The sequence below is a fragment of the Staurois parvus genome, unplaced genomic scaffold (assembly GCF_062004578.1).
Source record: "Staurois parvus isolate SC_StPar_1 unplaced genomic scaffold, SC_StPar_1.0 ptg000686l, whole genome shotgun sequence".
NCBI lineage: Eukaryota > Metazoa > Chordata > Amphibia > Anura > Ranidae > Staurois > Staurois parvus.
Window position 1 is genome coordinate 6,250 of NW_028318482.1, and position 17,377 is coordinate 23,626.

At 40.6% G+C, this 17,377-nt stretch overlaps 1 protein-coding gene across 8 annotated transcripts in view; it reads right to left on the reverse strand.

Annotated features, from left to right (window-relative positions):
• Positions 1-1,326: 1,326 nt before the first annotated feature.
• The window catches only part of MIB2 (MIB E3 ubiquitin protein ligase 2), a 162,567-nt gene continuing 146,516 nt past the window's right edge, over positions 1,327-17,377 (reverse strand). For all 8 annotated transcript variants that reach the window (XM_089652546.1, XM_089652545.1, XM_089652542.1 and 5 more), the window contains 3 exons: positions 13,153-13,337; positions 9,491-9,556; positions 1,327-2,425 (listed from right to left, as the gene is read on the reverse strand). In XM_089652546.1, the coding sequence (XP_089508672.1) occupies positions 2,184-2,425; positions 9,491-9,556; positions 13,153-13,337 (493 nt within the window). In that variant the 3' untranslated portion in view covers positions 1,327-2,183. The remainder of the gene's footprint in view (positions 2,426-9,490; positions 9,557-13,152; positions 13,338-17,377) is intronic.

Below are 17,377 nucleotides of genomic sequence, written 5' to 3' on the forward strand. Positions count from 1 at the left end.
ATTTGGGGGTGTTTGTACTGCCCTGGTATTTTAGCACCTCAAGAAATGTAATAAGCAGTCAGAAAGTAAAAGCTGTGTAAATTCCATTGTCTATACCAGGGGTGGGCAAACTTTTTGACTTGAGGGCCGCAATGGGTTCATATATTGGACCCGGGGGCCAGACCAAGAGTAGATGAATGATGTGTATGTGTCATCCATAGTAAGTATAGTAATATTCCCCCATAGTAATTAATCCCCCATATAGTAATTCATCCCCCATAGTAATTCATCCCCCATAGTAATTCATCCCCCATAGTAATTCATCCCCCCATAGTAATTCATCCCCCATAGTAATTCATCCCCCATAGTAATTCATCCCCCATATAGTAATTCCTCCCCCATAGTAATTCATCCCCCATAGTAATTCTTCATCCCCCATATAGTAATTCATCCCCCATATAGTAATTCATCCCCCCTATAGTAATTCATCCCCCCTATAGTAATTCTTCCCCCATAGTAATTCATCCCCCCTATAGTAATTCATCCCCCCTATAGTAATTCATTCCCCATATTAATTCATCCCCCATATTAAGTCCCTAAGTCCCCCCTGTGTCAATTCACTTACCTTTGCTCCGCGCGTTCCCGCGCCGTTCCGGTGTAGCATGAAAATCTGTCTCCTATGAGGATCTGTCCCCCTCGACGTATCTGCGCATGTGCCAGTTTCAGGCATTAGCAGCCGACCGGCGATCTCCGGCACATGCGCAGATACGTCGAGGGGGACAGATCCTCATAGGAGACAGATTTTCATGCTACACCGGTCTTCAGGGCGGACTGTGAGAGGAGCCTAGCGGGAGCCTAGCTCCGCGGGCCAGATTAAAAGGTCCGCCGGGCCGTAGTTTGCCCATTGCTGGTCTATACCATAGTTTGTTGACGCTATAACTTTCACACAAAGCAATCAATATACACTTATTGGTATTTTTTTTAACCAAACACATGTAGCAGAATACATTTTGGCCTAAATTTGTGACGAAATTTTATTTTTTTTTGGATATTTTAGAAATTGATAGAAATTAGAAAATATTGTTTTTTGTTTTTTTTTAATTTTTCTTTAATTTCTTTGTTTATAGCGCCAAAAATAAAAAGCACACAGGTGATCAAATACCACCAAAAGAAAGCTCTATTTGTGTGAAAAAAAGGACATAAATTTAATTTATCTACTGTATTGCATGACCACGCAATTGTCCGTTAAACTAGTGCAGCAAGTGGTTAATTATTATTCATAATTCAGATGATAGCCATTAAAGATAATACAATAACCTTGTCTCCTAAGAATAAGAAGCTACAAAATTTGTAATATTAACAAGCCAGAGTTTATTTTGGTTTTATACACATTTCATACATTGTACAGAAAAATGAGCCATCTTTTAAATTTGCTACTCAGTCCTGTCACCTGACAGTTCATGGTGTGGTTTTCACAATGAAGAATCCTAAAGAGAATTAATTTATTTCCTTTTTATAAGATGCCTCTTGATTGCCTACTGGTATGACTTATGTAACATAATGGTTTGCAGAATCTAACATTCTTCTTTTTATATATTTTTCTTGCAAATGACATCCTTTGTAAACTGGAACAAGCTACCCTGCCAGTTATGGATTCTTGTTTCTTGAATCTAGTCACACATTAATTTTACAGCGTGACATTCCTTGGCCAAGAATGGGTGTCTATCTATTGTATTGCTTTGATGCTACATCTCGTGGTCAAGTATGTTGAAAATATAAATGCAACTTAGTTTGCTCTTGGAAGGCTATGATTTTCGTTCATTGTAGAGAAACTTAAATTAAAAAACAAAAAACAAAACAAAAAAACAGGAATGGGATTGACTGTTACCATGTCAGGATTGGACAGACAGCAAGTTTGAATGAGTAATGCTGTAGGCGTTTTCTGTCCCTTTGAAAAAATGTGGTTTCAGGAAGACTGCGCTATATTAGCCCTTCCAGTGTGGATATTGATAGATATTGTATTTTAGTGTTTAAAACACACACACAGCAGCCACGTTTTCATCTTGAGCAGAGTTGGACCTCTCTCTTGTCTCCGAACACCTTGCTTTGAGAGGGTCAACCCTATCATGCTTTGCTCAGGCGTATATAGTGTCCTTAGGGTATACAGCAGTGCCCAACACTGCAGTCACACCAACAAGCCTGTTTCAGACGAATATCTGTATTCGTTCCCGGATAGCTTGCCTACAAATGGGGCAGGAAATGAGGGATGTACTGCATTCTGTGCAGGAACCATGGCCACACTGAAACACGAGCTTGATGTGACTGTCGATGCAGATAGGACAGGTAATCCGTTCCTCCATCTGACGATATCTATTCTGAAGCTCTTCCATCATCTTTCGTGTATCTGATGCTTCTTGGCTGGGAATGCCATCCACCTCTGTACTGTCTGAAAAACAGTTTACAAAACAGAACAATTACCTGCAATTTGAGTCTCTGCTCTATAAGCTCTGGAGGTTACTGGCTTAAATGCTGAACATTATCAACAGAAAATTACAAATTCTCAAGATCTCTGATCAAATGTCCAAGCTTGCACACCTACAGTGGTAGCTATCCTATATTCCACCTAAATATTTTAGTTCTATCTTAACGGATAAATCAGCAAGAGAGGAAACAACGTAAGGTGGTCAAAAGCAAAAAGGTAGGATCTCTGGCAAGGAGCTGAATGCGTGACTTTAGTCTGTCCAGAACTGATATTTCAGATTTTCCTTTTAAAAAGCTATGTTGAATTGAAAGACTAACTCTCTTGGAGATCCAGATTTCTATTCTTAAATTCTGCCTGGCCAATGTGAATGCTCTCAGTCTCCCTGTTGAATTTCTATTTACATCCCACAGCAGTGGTGTATTTAGGTATTGTGCTGCCCTAGGCAACACAGAAATTGTCTGCCCCCATGGACATTGACCAATACCCCCCCTTCCCCCTCCCGCGGAGAGAGTCTAACATTGATCAACAACACCCCTGCCCCCCATCTGGGAGAGCCTTCCCTTACCCCCCCTCCCCCTTCTGGGTGATAGAGAGAAAGGCACCCATCTTCACAGCTCCAGACATCTCTGGGAAAGAGTGTCAGGCTCTACATAGACCATCAAGCAGTCCGCAGTCTCTCGGATCCCTCCTGGTCCCCATGATGTGCGTGTCCCTTCTTCCATCCCTGCTTCTGGAGAGAGGTGCTGCCCCCCCCTGAAATATGCCGCCCTAGGCAAGTGCCTTGTTTGCCTTGTGGTAAATACGCCCCTGTCCCACAGTACACCTATATCAAGAACAAAATGAATGCTGACATTGCTAACCTGCTTGTGAAGATGGTAGTTAACCGGCTGTTTCTGATTTCAATACATTTAGTAACTGATCTGGAATAAGCATTCCAAAATGGTGTGATTTACATACTTGTGTCAGCAACCAGTACTGAAGCCATTAGATCAGCACAGAAGCCAGGCAACTGGCAGTTTGAGAGTATAGGTCAGCATTTATAGAATACATGTTCCCTCAATGATATGCTGTAATCTGTGTGCACATAGTAAATACTGCAAAGGTACGATTATTCATTCATGGTCAATGCACCAGCTGACCTTCGGTGGAAGAAGTGATCAGACAGATCGAGGAAAAATTTTTTCCACCTACCCCCACCCCCAAAAATTGATGCCAGAAGTTGAATGTGACCATTCAGATTTAAGGACTCAACAGCTAGGATAAAGAGGCCACACATTATGCTCTGGATTGGTTGAACTGGATGGACTTGTGTCTTTTTTTTCAGTCAGATTAACTATGTAACTGCATTCAAAATTATATAGTGCCCTTTAAACCTATTGTAACCATAGATCATTGATGCCTAGGCTACATTTAGTAGCCTTTTGTTAACTCCACGATAACCAATTTGCTGAGAAATACACACAAACTATGTAAAACATTGTAATAGTACTGCTCGGACCTTGAAGAAGGGGACATACCCCGAAAGCTTGTCCTCAAAATTGTATGTTATTGCAAATAAAAAAAGTATCACGGACAGTACTCAATTGTTTCTGTCGCAAGTGCACCTCACACAAACTATGTAAAAAGCCATGTAAGGCTTTAATTGTCGTCCAGTATTAAATTAAACCCTGCTCTGTTTTTATATATATATATATATATATATATATATATATATATATATATATATATATATATATATACACAGTTGTGTTCAAAATAATAGCAGTCAGACATCACTAACCTGATAAATCACTGTTTTTGGTAGAAATGATATTTCTACATGGCAAATAATTTACTAGCAGGTGTAGTAGAGTAATAGAAATCCAACAGACCCAACAGTCATGACATGCATGCTGCTGATTCTGTGTAATTGAATCACTAATTGAAAGGGGCATGCTCAAAATAATAGCTGTGTGGAGTTCTATTAGTGAGGTCAGTCGTTCTTTGAAAAACAGGTGGCAATTATTGCCCTTATTTAAGGAAGGAAGGCAGCAAATGTTGTACATGCTGGTTACAGTGCATTTCTCTCTGAAATTCTGAGGAAAATGGGTCATTCCAGACATTGTTCAGAAGAACAGCGTACCTTGATTAAAAAGTTGATTGGAGAGGGGAAAACATATAAAGAAGTGCAGAAAATGATAGGCTGCTCAGCTAAAATGATTGCAAATGCTTTAAAATGGCAACCAAAACCTGAAAGACGTGGAAGAAAGCGAAAAACTACCATTCAAATGGATAGAAGAATAGCCAAAATGGCAAGGACTCAGCCAACAATCAGCTCCAGGAAGATCAAAGAAGGTCTAAAGTTACCTGTGAGTACTGTTACAATTAGAAGACGCCTATGTGAAGCCAAGCTATCTGCAAGAAGCCCCCGCAAAGTCCCACTGTTGAAAAAAAGACATGTGCTGAAGAGGTTACAATTTGCCAAAGAGCACATTGACTGGCCTAAAGAGAAATGGCGCAACATTTTGTGGACTGATGAAAGTAAGATTGTTCTTTTTGGGTCTAGTGGCTGGAGACAGTTTGTCAGACAACCCCCAAACACTGAATTCAAGCCACAGTACACTGTGAAGACAGTGAAGCATGGTTGTGCAAGCATCATGATATGGGGATGTTTCTCATACTACGGTGTTGGGCCTATTTATCGCATACCACGGATCATGGATTAGTTTGAATACATCAGAATACTTGAAGAGGTCATGCTGCCTTATGCTGAAGAGGAAATGCCTTTGAAATGAGTGTTCCAACAAGACAACGACCCCAAACACACCAGTAAACGTGCAAAATCTTGGTTCCAGACCAACAAGATTGACGTTATGGAGTGGCCAGCCCAATCTCCGGATCTTAATCCAATAGAAAACCTGTGGGGTGACATCAAAAATGCAGTTTCTGAGGCAAAACCAAGAAATAGAGAAGAACTGTGGAATGTAGTCCAATCATCCTGGGCTGGAATACCTGTTCACAGGTGCCAGAAGTTGGTTGACTCCATGCAACACAGATGTACAGCAGTTCTCAGAAACAGTGCTTATACAACTAAATATTAATTAAGTGATTCAAAGGAAAGCAAAATCTTCAAACATTTTTCAGTTTATATGGTGAATGTTTGAGTTTGTAAAGAAGAATACAAACACTGCAATTTTTTTTGAACAGTCTAATATTCACTTTTCTGCAATTTTATTTTAGAGGAACAACACAAATTTGACATATTTTTCTTCATGTTTTGATTTGGAATAGAATGTGTAGTGTTCCCAATGCATTTCTGTGTATGGAAATAAAAGCTATTAGAAGGATTTTGAGCTTTAGTCACTTTTTTTCAAAACACTGCTATTATTTTGAACACAACTATGTGCATAAATGTTGAAAAAAATTAATTGATCCTATCTATTTATTATTTTTAATAGTTTAATTGTATCTGACAATATCATGAGAAGATACAGGGGGTTAGACAAAAAAATGGAAACACTACATGATTTGCAGGTATGAAATTTATGACATGCTTTGCATTGAGAGTGGAAGTGTGTGATGAGACACCTAGCTGACAGGTGGGAAGTCAAAGGCGTTCAAGTGAAACCGGGACTTTTAATATTAAAGGTATAAAATGGGATTGTAGTATGGCAGTACAACATGCAGTATTAAGTGGCAGGTGCGTCCTATTACTGATAGGAAGCACACACGTTGTGGGCCAGTCATGAGACTGTTAATCAAGCTGGCAGACAACAGTGTTTTTATATATTTATATATATATATATATATATTTATTTATTTTACACACATACACTATGACCTCACAACAATTGCTCGGCCGTAATCTCTTGGATTGTAAGCTTCAAGGATCAGGCCCTCCCAACCCTCTTGTATTGTTGCTGTATTGTCTCCTGTTATATTGTAAAGCGTTGAGCAAACTGTTGGCGCTATATAAATCCTGTATAATAATAATGTGCCTTTGTTTCTTTAAGGGACCATGTAGATCTCCTAGGTATAGCCAATGCCAACATCCACAGCTGTGGATAGATCGCTTCTGATTGGTTAGCACTGTCCATGTGAGGCCCGCTAGCCCGAACTGTCATCCTTGCAAGGAGAGGAGAGAAAGTCCTCACTTTCTCTCCTTTCCTACAGCTGAGAATATGGAGCATCTGCCACCAGGTATACTGTACATCCCCACATGTCCACTCTCCGCTGCGGGAAACCTCCCTGCACTGCTTCTGTCTGAACAATGAGAAGCCTGGGTTCGCACAGGAGCAGTGGGGAAACCGCATGCGATTTAAACAGGAATCGCATCCCTGTTTAAATTGCATGCTATTCTTTGCAGTGCAATGTGCATACATACATTTTGTTTTGGCACAAATCGTACCGCAAAGTATCAGTACTTGGTATTGGTGAGTACTTGACCAAAAGTATCGGTATTTGTACTCGCCCATCAAAAAAGGGCATCTCTAGTTTGCAAGCAAACTTTCACACAGTCTAAATTATATACACTTATTTGTTTTTTACTAAATAAATGCAGCAGAAAACATTTTGGTCTAAATTTATGAAGAAATATTATTTATTTAACCTTTTTGTGCCGGCGCCTCCCAGCCCTTTAAGAGTTTCAGAAGCCAGGAGGCGGATGGGGTTTTAGGGTCATGTGACCGCCATGATTCACAGTCACATGATCGGAAAAGGTCCCGATCGCAAGGGGAGATCGGGACCTTTCCGTGAGTCACAGACATATGTGCCGGGAGCGCACTCTCTCCACAGATATGTATTTTTTAATGGAACACAAATATGCGGCCGCTCGGCGTCGAAGCCCAGACGCCAAGAGGCCGCATATTTTTCATGCACTCGATATCTATCTGTTAAAAAAATTGCTATTTTTTTCCTTACAGCAATCGTCACCCAGAGTATCATAGTGCTGAAAACTGAAAAATGGCTTGGACTGAAAAAGGGTTTAACATGCCAGTCTTCAAGTGGTTAAAAATTGTAAACATCAAAGTGGCTGGAATTGGTTTCTGAGATATGTAAAACAGAAGTTGTCAGTCCTAAAGTGGTAGATTACTTTATATGCACATAATATGCTGCTAATGAGTTATGCGAGGAATATTTCATGTGTATGTAAGGACAAGGTATGCTGTTTGTTTTCCCTTTCACATGTAAGCTGGAATGTCCATCCACCCAGAAAAAAAAACACCACATGGCTATTTCCCTGTATCTTTCATTGCTCCAACCACTGTCCACACTACCAAACAGATGACAGCATGGTGAGCTACTGACAGACAGCTCCATTTTATTTAAAAAGCAGATTTTCCATTTTGGATGAGTTGCATCAACATTTGGCTGCATGGGTTTGGAGGTCACTCAGTCAGAGCTGCTAACTGTGTCCACCCCCCCCCCACCCCCCACCCCCAACTGCAGTGAAAGTCTGGAAACTCATCTGCAGGTTATGTAAAGTGTACCTGCTTAGTGCCCCTTACCAACAATATGAACCTTCCATTTTGGCTAGAAAACACATGGAATTTAATTAGGAAAGTAGGGAATGTCCAAGGTTCAAATCTTTGCTTAAAAAGGAAGATGGACAGTCATTTCATGCATGTCTTAGTGGATTCTATTATATCCCCTGAAATCCCTTTATATTGTGTGACATTTGGGGGCTTGTTAGCTCAATAGTAGTGCTTTCTAGTGAGTTCACTCCACTCCAGAAGTGCCCTTTAAGGGTTTTCTGGCCCACTTTTTTTAATGAAATGGAAAGTTCATACAAAAAAAAAATCAGTTTCCCATGCAGGGGTTTCCACCATCAACACACAAATAAATGACTTCAGCCTTGTGGCTCTCCCTAGGAGCGCTGTCGCTAAGGCCGGTTGCCTTGGTCCTCATGACCATCAAACACAGCACCTCAGTGTGTACACACACTGTATCTCAGCTATCCCCCAGCTCCTTGCTGTTCTGTCATTATCTGCACTATGTAGATATACACGCACTGGCTGCACTGCGCAGCTTCTCTAACTCAGTTTACACTAATCCTGCGGCTGCGGGCTGGTTGCAGGTGCAGGAATTGCACCTGTGCCCACAACCACCCACAGCCACATCACATTTCTCTTGTGAGATGTAGGGGGTGCCATTCATTCTGAATTGCACCCCCACACATTTCCTCCCGTGGCACGAACTGCACGGAAACTGCAAGGTCAAAAAGACCATGCACTTTCCCTGTGAATGCATTCTGAAGACAGGTGCATGCACCTTTTCTTTGCATGAAAAACGGGCACAGCAGCCAATTTAAATGAATAGGCTGCTGTGCCCGAGCAAACATGGGCTGCACGACCTGCACAAGTGGGAACTGGGCCTAACTCCTAAGGAAGTACTGAGGTCCTCCTGACCTCTCCGCAGAGACCTTCTGGTTTTGGGATGGAGCCCAGAAGCCTAGTTCTGGTTACCCTTAGAACCCAGCACACACTGGCATCATCAGTGTGCCAGTTGTCTACAAAACCTCTTCCAGACTGCCTTTTAAACCATGACAAGGCACAGCACTGTCACAATTGCCACAAGGTAGATCTTAGCACAAGGATTTTCAGTTTGCGCTACGTTTTTGGCATTTAAAGAGAATCAAGAATATGAAAGGGTTAGGCTGTATCTGAAGCCTAAACACTGTGTAGCTGTGTGAATCTGGCCTTAAGATAAACCCAGGGGCAGATGGAAATTCCAGGGTGTGGGCATACTGTATACTTTTTGGTACTGAAAGCCCTGCACCAAGAACTACCAGGAGTTGACTGTCAGGGACAAAGTCCTGTGCCCAAAACTACCACCACTTTTATTTTATGGCACAACGATTATTGCACAATATTACTTTATAAGGTCTTCAAAGATACCTAAAAACTAAATCAGTTTGACTAAAGTTCTAACCCCTTCCCACATTATCCAAGATATAAAAACTTTTTTTTTTTGTAGTTCTACCTTAAGAGACTCCATATGTAGAAGGCTGATTCCCATACACTGTAAACTGGCCCAGTGATAGGTACTCACCTTGCCTAAGCTTTTTGGTGATTGACACCTGACATTTTATGCATTTCTTCATTCTTCTGGAACATTCTGAGAAAAAAAAATATCACACTGGTAACTGTTATGTCACCTTTTCTCACAAGAAAATAGGAATTTTGACATGCCTATAAATTCCATAGCTTGCGAGTACAGTACAGGACACAGGAGTTGATTCTTAGACCACTGAATGTTCCCAATTCAAGGGGTGGGCAATAGAGATGTGCAGGACGAAAAAAATGTGTTTAATTTTGTTTGATTCGTTAATAATTCTGCTTCGTCACATTCGTTATGTTAGAATGATTTGTATATTTGTTTCGTATGTTTGGAATTTGTTTCATATATTTTGATTTAATTGATTTTTTCGGATTCGTTTAATATAATTTGGAAGAATAGCTGGTTGTTAAGAAGCGGGTGGCCGCCAAGTTCTTATCAACCACAGCTGATCTACCGACAGCAGAATGTAAACATTAACAAAAATAAAAAAGCATGCGTTCCCCCTCCCCACCCACCAATCCACATCAGGCCCTTTGGATCTGGTATGGCTTTTGAGGGAAACCATAATGGAACAATTAAAAATGGCTTGGCTTCTCCTCCCCAAATTTATACCAGACCCTTACCTGAGCATGCAGCCCTGCATGAGCCCTCCCATCCTGACCCATTGAACCATACCAGGCCATGCCCTCAATATGTTGAAGAGGAAAAGGGACTATTCCCCTCTTCTGATGACCAGCCCCCTATATGTGAATGAGCATGGGGTACATATCTAGTGGGCAACAAAATAGCCAAAACCGTAGGAACATGCCCACAGGAGTAGCAAGAGACCCAAACAGACAGACAAGAGCAGAAGCACTTTATCGCTGAGGCATGATCAGCACAGGCTCACACAACCAACTGTCAAGAAAAGGTTTTAAAAATATGAACAGAAGAACAAGCAGTGGCCCTGTGACCCTTGAGAAGGACCAATGATAGATACTGTAGAGGACACAAGAACCCCAAACTCCAGGGGCAATGAGTGCAAAGTAAGACAGAGGTACTCATTCCCTGAGGGCAGAAGCCTTAAGGAAAAGTACATTTACCGTGCAGTCAGATGGAAAGTGCACTAGAGAGATCTAAGAAATGGAAGAAGAGTCAATTGCCAAACTAATACATGGCAGTCCTGATCCCATCCATAAGGCACATGGTAAGTGTTTGGCATGTCCTCAAGACACAACAGAGGAGTGAGAATAACATCCTAATGGGGTGGAAAAAAAAAGCCCCTGGGAATCAGGAAAGACAGGCTTTCAGGAACCTTTGTTCTTATGTAAGAAAAAGAGGTGGCCTCCTAGGCAGAATGCAGGGGGATCTAAGGAAATGGACAGAAGAAAGTTTCATTCTTAAAAAGGCCCTTTATAAGGGAGTAGCCCTTTTTACATAAGGAGAGGGCTCTGTGTGAAGCACCTGAGGAAGGACCCAGAGGGGCACAGAAAGCAAAGTTATATTGATGATGAAGAAGGGCAACGTCTTGCAAAAGGGGGTGCACAGGAAGCGTGGAATGAAAGTGTTATGAAAAGGACATACAAGGTCTAACCAAGACCTTCCAGATAGCAAGGGCTGGGTTTCATGCGAGTGCAAATGAAGTTGTGGGTGAGGAATGAGAAAAATTTCTAGGATTCAGGATAGGGTTCCTTTATTACACTAGGTGAGAACTAACCCACACAACAGATTAAAGAGTATGAAGGAAGCGATCTGTATGTGCCTGAGAAGGATGAGCAGGCATATAAATAAATGTGGTTGATGAAATGGGCAGGCAAAATGGTGATACTGAGGAATGGGGCAATGCGTCCTTTTCTAGCACTAGGTCAGCATAGAAGTGTCAACTGGTGTTAAGGTCAATTGTTTAGGGATGCTAGATCAGAAGACTGCTCGGCTCATAGAACAGATGACACAGTGATCCCTGACCTTGATACTGAAAGGGAGGACATATCAAGACTCAGGGCCAATTCTGAGGGAGCTAATCGCCATACATCGGGGTTGGTTTACTAAAACTGGAGAGTGCAAAATCTGCTGCAGCTCTTCATAGAAACCAATCAGCTTCCAGCTTTTTTTGTCAACGCTTAATTCAACAAGCTAAAAAGTTAGAAGCTGATTGGCTACCAAGTACAGCTGCACCACATTTTGTACTTTCCAGTTATAGTAAATCAATCGCATAGTGGGGAGTATAGAGCTAGTGACCTGGAGTGGAGAATCCAGGCACTGGCTTTCCTAAAGGAGTCAGCTCAGTTCATGAACATAATGTCAGTGATAGAGAAAGTGCTAAAGTGGAAGAAATCATAAAACGGTACAGTATCACCTGCAGGTGAAAATGAGAGCATCACAATTTGGGCCTATGGTCAGATATTTTGCTCAGGAGCTTTTTATAGAAAAAGGTCTGAAAGGCACCCTAATACTCAGAGTCTTGATAAGGGTCTAATGATAGAGCACCAGAAGATACCTCAGATATCTGACTTGACCAGATAATTCAGAAGTCTTATGAGCACTACATCAGAGAAAAACTTCTGGTAGAAGTGAAAGTGAAGACAACCAATTGTAAATCAGGTAAATGTTAAAACAACATTACATATTGTAAGCAAGACAGTAGTAATCAAGGTAAAGACACACAAGCATAGATTACCCCATTACCTGCGCCCTCCAAATGGCTTGTGTGTCTATCATTGTAGTTCCTCTTGAAGGATAAAAGGATAAAGTGTAGTATCTACTACCTATCCAGGAAATAAATCAATCAGACTGCTGCAGTCAGAAACCAGTATGTAGAAGGTACAGGAAAACCTTGTCTTACCTTGTCCACATCACTGGTGCTCTTCAGGGTTTACACTTTGCTCATTACAGGGCGCATAACCTGGATCGGGTCTACAGGGTATCGGTGCCCCAAGAATGGACCATAGTACCCTGCGGCTAACTCACCTGTTGCACTACATAGCAAGGTGAGTACCAAATGCAGGATCGAGTGTCCAAAGCAAACATTATAGGCCAGTCCCACTATTATGAGTTCTGGGTACAAATTTCAAAATGTAAATTCATGGTAACCAATCTGGAAACTGCTAGTAAACCATAAGGAGATAAGCAGTAAGATCTTGATAGAAGTAACAGTCAAAGATAAGGAAAACCAGTGAAAAGTAGGAAAAATAGTTTCACTGACAGGAAAAGGGGCCCATCACCTAGATACTATCAGAAAAACTGTAGCCTCATGAAGTGACACAGGAGACATGGTCTTTCCCCACTTTTTCTGTGATCTCCATATTGCCTGCTAAAAAAAACTGGACCTTCTTGGAGAGAGCAGGGCTTATATGGGTACACTGTGGGCCAGTCTAATCACCTGAAGGCAGCGGCCCATAACCCATGGTCTAAGAATGAATACCTGTGTCCTGTAACGCACAATTAAGATATTTTACAGTTTGTTTACAATTAATGTAAGATTTAGCAACCTGGTAAAAATTAGCCCCTTCTTAGCTACTGTCATAGCTATGCCCTATTAAGAAGATCCAAAACCGTAGTACAAAATGCTTTCAGATAGCAAAAATAAACCTCATCAATGAATGGCAGAAATGGCATAGGGATTATATACAGTACATTTATGTGTAAATAATTGTTTATATGACAGGCGGTCTTACCTTCACACACTATGCTGTGATGGCATGGAAAGAAGTTGACGAGCACTGCAAGCTCTGAGCACACCAGGCACTCAGCAGGACTGGTAGAAGTGGGCAGGCTTAGATTGGTCATTGTGTTAGGGGTGGTGTGTACCCTGCGAAGGGTGCAGCTGATGGTAGAGGAATCTGACTCAGCTTGTTGTTCCCTGTAATTTACAAGACAAGTAGAGGCAATATATCATGCTATTTGAAATGTCACATGTACAACCCCTCACAGATAAGCAGGAATGTAACAAAAAGCATAAATTATATGATAGAATCTTTGTGTTTCAGGGGAACATATCAAGTTAAAACTACAGGAAAGGGGAGGTGGAGGAAAAGAAAACACTGCAAATTCATCAAAGAATACTGCAGTGTATATATCCTAGTCATTTTTCTTACATTTTTGATAGTGTGGAAAGGTTAGAATTCGTGTCAGGTTTTAATATGTGTCTCTGTCCTCACTAGATGCACTCCCATCCTTAAAAAAGATGTGCCATGCCCTTAGCCTTCTGTTCCACAGGCTGCTTCCACGTCATATTTATGACTGCACATACAGTACATTCCCTTCAGATTCTAACAGTGCACATTTTAGTGAAGTCTTTTCAAATCTATCACAAAGAAAGGTATAAAATATCATGATAACACTGTATCATAGCAGTGACTTTTTTCAAGCTTGACCACAGTATGTGTCCTAAACATCCTTGTAGTAGATTAGGACTTCAATAAAAGAGCCACAATTTTATAAATTAAATAGAGAATGGAGGATAGTGCTGACCATTCATCTGTTGTGTTTCATAAATTCTCATTGCTAGTCCTGGTTTCCATTATCTGCAGGACAGAAAATAAGAGGGAGTATCCTCAACACGGACACAGGAAATTAAAAAAACAAATGGAATTTACTATTATTACTATTACACATGACACAACCACCAATAAACATTATACATAAGTTCTAAGCCTTTCCAAAAATCATCCAATATTTACGAGTTGCTGGGGCCTATTATCTACCAGTTGTACATACATACATACGTTATATATATATATATATATATATATATATAAATAATTTGTACAAAAAAGGAAAAAATAAGTCCTATATGTACCATACACAAGAATCTCTTTTTTTCTTTTTATAACAATTTATGTATTTATTTGAATGATTAATATGTATGTATTGATTTATGCTGGGTTCATATGTCATCCAAATACTGAGTATTTTTTTTGTAAAGCAACAATTCTTTTTTTTCAGATCCTCAGAGAGTTCTTTGCCATGAGGTGCCATGTTGAACTTCCAGTGATCAGTACACACCTGCTCCCCATTCACACCTGAGACCTTGTAACACTAACAAGTCACATGACAACGGGCAGGGAAAATGGCTAATTGGGCCCAATTTGGACATTTTCACTTAGGGGTGTACTCATGTTTGTTGCCAGCAGTTTAGACATTAATGGCTGTGTGTTGAGTTATTTTGAGGGGACAGCAAATTTACACTGTTATACAAGCTGTACACTCACTACGTTACATTGTAGCAAAGTGTCCGTTCTTCAGTGTTGTCATATGAAAAGATAGAATAAAATATTTATATGTGAGGGGTGTACTCACTTCTGTGAGATACTGTATACACACACACCATATTGCCCAAACTACTGTGATCATCTGTGGTTATTTTGATTAGCTCAGCATGAAAAGAGCTTTCCTGGAGCATTTTAGTCCCTGGTAGTGCAACTGAAGCAAACAACTATGGGTGGCAAGGGACTTTCCAAAAGATCTCCTGGATAAAAGTTGTGGACAGGCACAAGTTAAGAAATAGACGCAACATTTTTTTAAAGGCTTTATCAGTGCCTAGAAGCACAGTGAAGTCTATTAAGTAGAAGGTATTTGGTACAACACAGACTCTCTCTGGATCAGCACTTCCCTCCAAACTGGATGTAAGAGCCAGGAGGGAACTTGTCAAGAGGCTACTAAGAGGCCTACAGCAACTGTGAAGGAGTTGTAGGAATTTATGACAAAAAGTGGTCATTGTGTCCATGTGACAATATCACAAATTCTCCACATATGTGGCTTGTATGGGAGGGTTGCAAGAAAAAAAACACTCCTCAAGAAAGACCACATGCAGTCACCACTGAACTTTGCCAAAACAAACCTTGAAGATTCTGAGGCCACATGGAAAAAAAGGTGTTCTGGTCAGATGAGGCTATAATGCGATTATCTGGTCTCAACACTAAACTATAGGTTTCGTGAAAATCCAAAATAGCTCATCATCCAAATAACACCATTCCTACAGTAAAGTGTGGACGTGGTAATATTCTGTTATGGGGGTTTCTCTGCAGCAGGGACTGGAGCACTTGTCAGGATAGAAGGAAAAATGGACGGGACAAAATACCGTCATATTCTTCTGCCCTATTCCAGAATGTTGTCAATGGGAAAAAGGTTTACCTCCTAACATGGCAATGGCCCAAAGCACACAGCAAAAATGACCACACAGTGCTTGAATTAGAAAAAGGTGAATGTTCTAGCATGGCCTAGTCAAAGCCCAGACTTAGTCCACAAACAGTCACCATCAAATTTAACTGAACTTGAGCAGTTCTGCAAAGAAGAGTGGACAAATATAGATGCGTAAAGTTAGTAGAGACATATCCCAACTGACTTAAGGCTGGAATTAAAGCAAAAGGTGGGTCAACAAAATACTGACACAAGGGGGTGATCACTTTTCCAACTCAATTGATTCTTTTTTTTTAATTTGAAAAAAAAAAAAATTCTGACATGTTGGTTGGCATCTTTCACTTGGATGCGATAAGTTGCACTGAGTAAATACAGCTGGATAAAACAAACTGTCTCTTCATTTCAGGCTGCAAAGCAACAAAATGTGATTATTGTAAAAGGGGGTGGGGGGTGATTCCTTTCTATACCCACTGTACATCCATTGTTTCATCTAAGACGTAGGTCTGACAGTATTCAGTTAATGATTTATTATTGCCATTCTTAATTTCTGTTATCTTTATAATTAAATGATTCTTTTTCATAAATCATTACCTCATCATAACTATGTTCTCTGATTAGTCCTTTTTGTTCCCCAGAGTACTGTGGTTGGCAATGGGCTAACATGGGTTAACTGGTTGAACCAAGTCTCCCCCCCCCCCCTAATTTTGGTGAGTATCATGTGTGACATAGGGTGTTTTCCATTTCGTATAGGTGCTACAGTGGGGATCGAAAGTTTGGGCACCCCAGCTAAACATTTATATTAATGTGCATAAAGAAGTCAAGGAAAGATGGAAAAATCTCCAAAAGGCATCAAATTACAGATTAGACATTCTTATAATATGTCAACAAAAGTTAGATTTTATTTCCATCATTTACACTTTCAAAAGAGCAGAAAACAAAAAAATGGCGTCTGCAAAAGTTTGGGCACCCTGCAGAGTTAATATCTTGTACTGCCCCCTTTGGCAGGTATCACAGCTTGTAAACGCTTTTTGTAGCCAGCCAAGAGTCTTTCAATTCTTGTTTGAGGTATCTTTGCCCATTCTTCCTTACAAAAGTCTTCCAGTTCTTTGAGATTTCTGGGCTGTCTGTCACGCACTGCTCTTTTAAGGTCTATCCATAGATTTTCAATTATGTTGAGGTCAGGAGATTGTGAAGGCCATGGCAAAACTTTCAGTTTACGCCTCTTGATGTAATCCCCCGTGGATTTCGAGGTGTGTTTAGGATCATTATCCATTTGTAGAAGCCATCCTCTCTTTAACTTCAGCTTTTTCACAGATAGCATCAAGTTACCATCCAAAATTTGCTGAAATTTTATTGAATCCATTTTTCCTTCTACTCGTGAGATGTTCCCTGTGCCACTGGCTGCAACACAACCCCAAAGCATGATTGATCCAACCCCATACTTAACAGTTGGACAGAGGTTCTTTTCCTTAAATTCTGTGCCCCTTCTTCTCCAAACGTACCTTTGCTCATTCCGGCCAAAAAGTTCAATTTTAACCTCATCAGTCCACAGAACTTGTTTCCAAAATGCATCAGGCTTGTCTATATGTTCATTTGCAAAGTTCAAACGATGATTTTTGTGGTGAGGACGTAGAAGAGGTTTTCTTCTGATGACTCTTCCATGAAGACCATATTTGTACAAGTATCTCTTTATAGTGGAATAGTGTACCACAACTCCAGTGTCTGCCAGATCTTTCTGGAGGGATCGTGCAGTCAAACGTG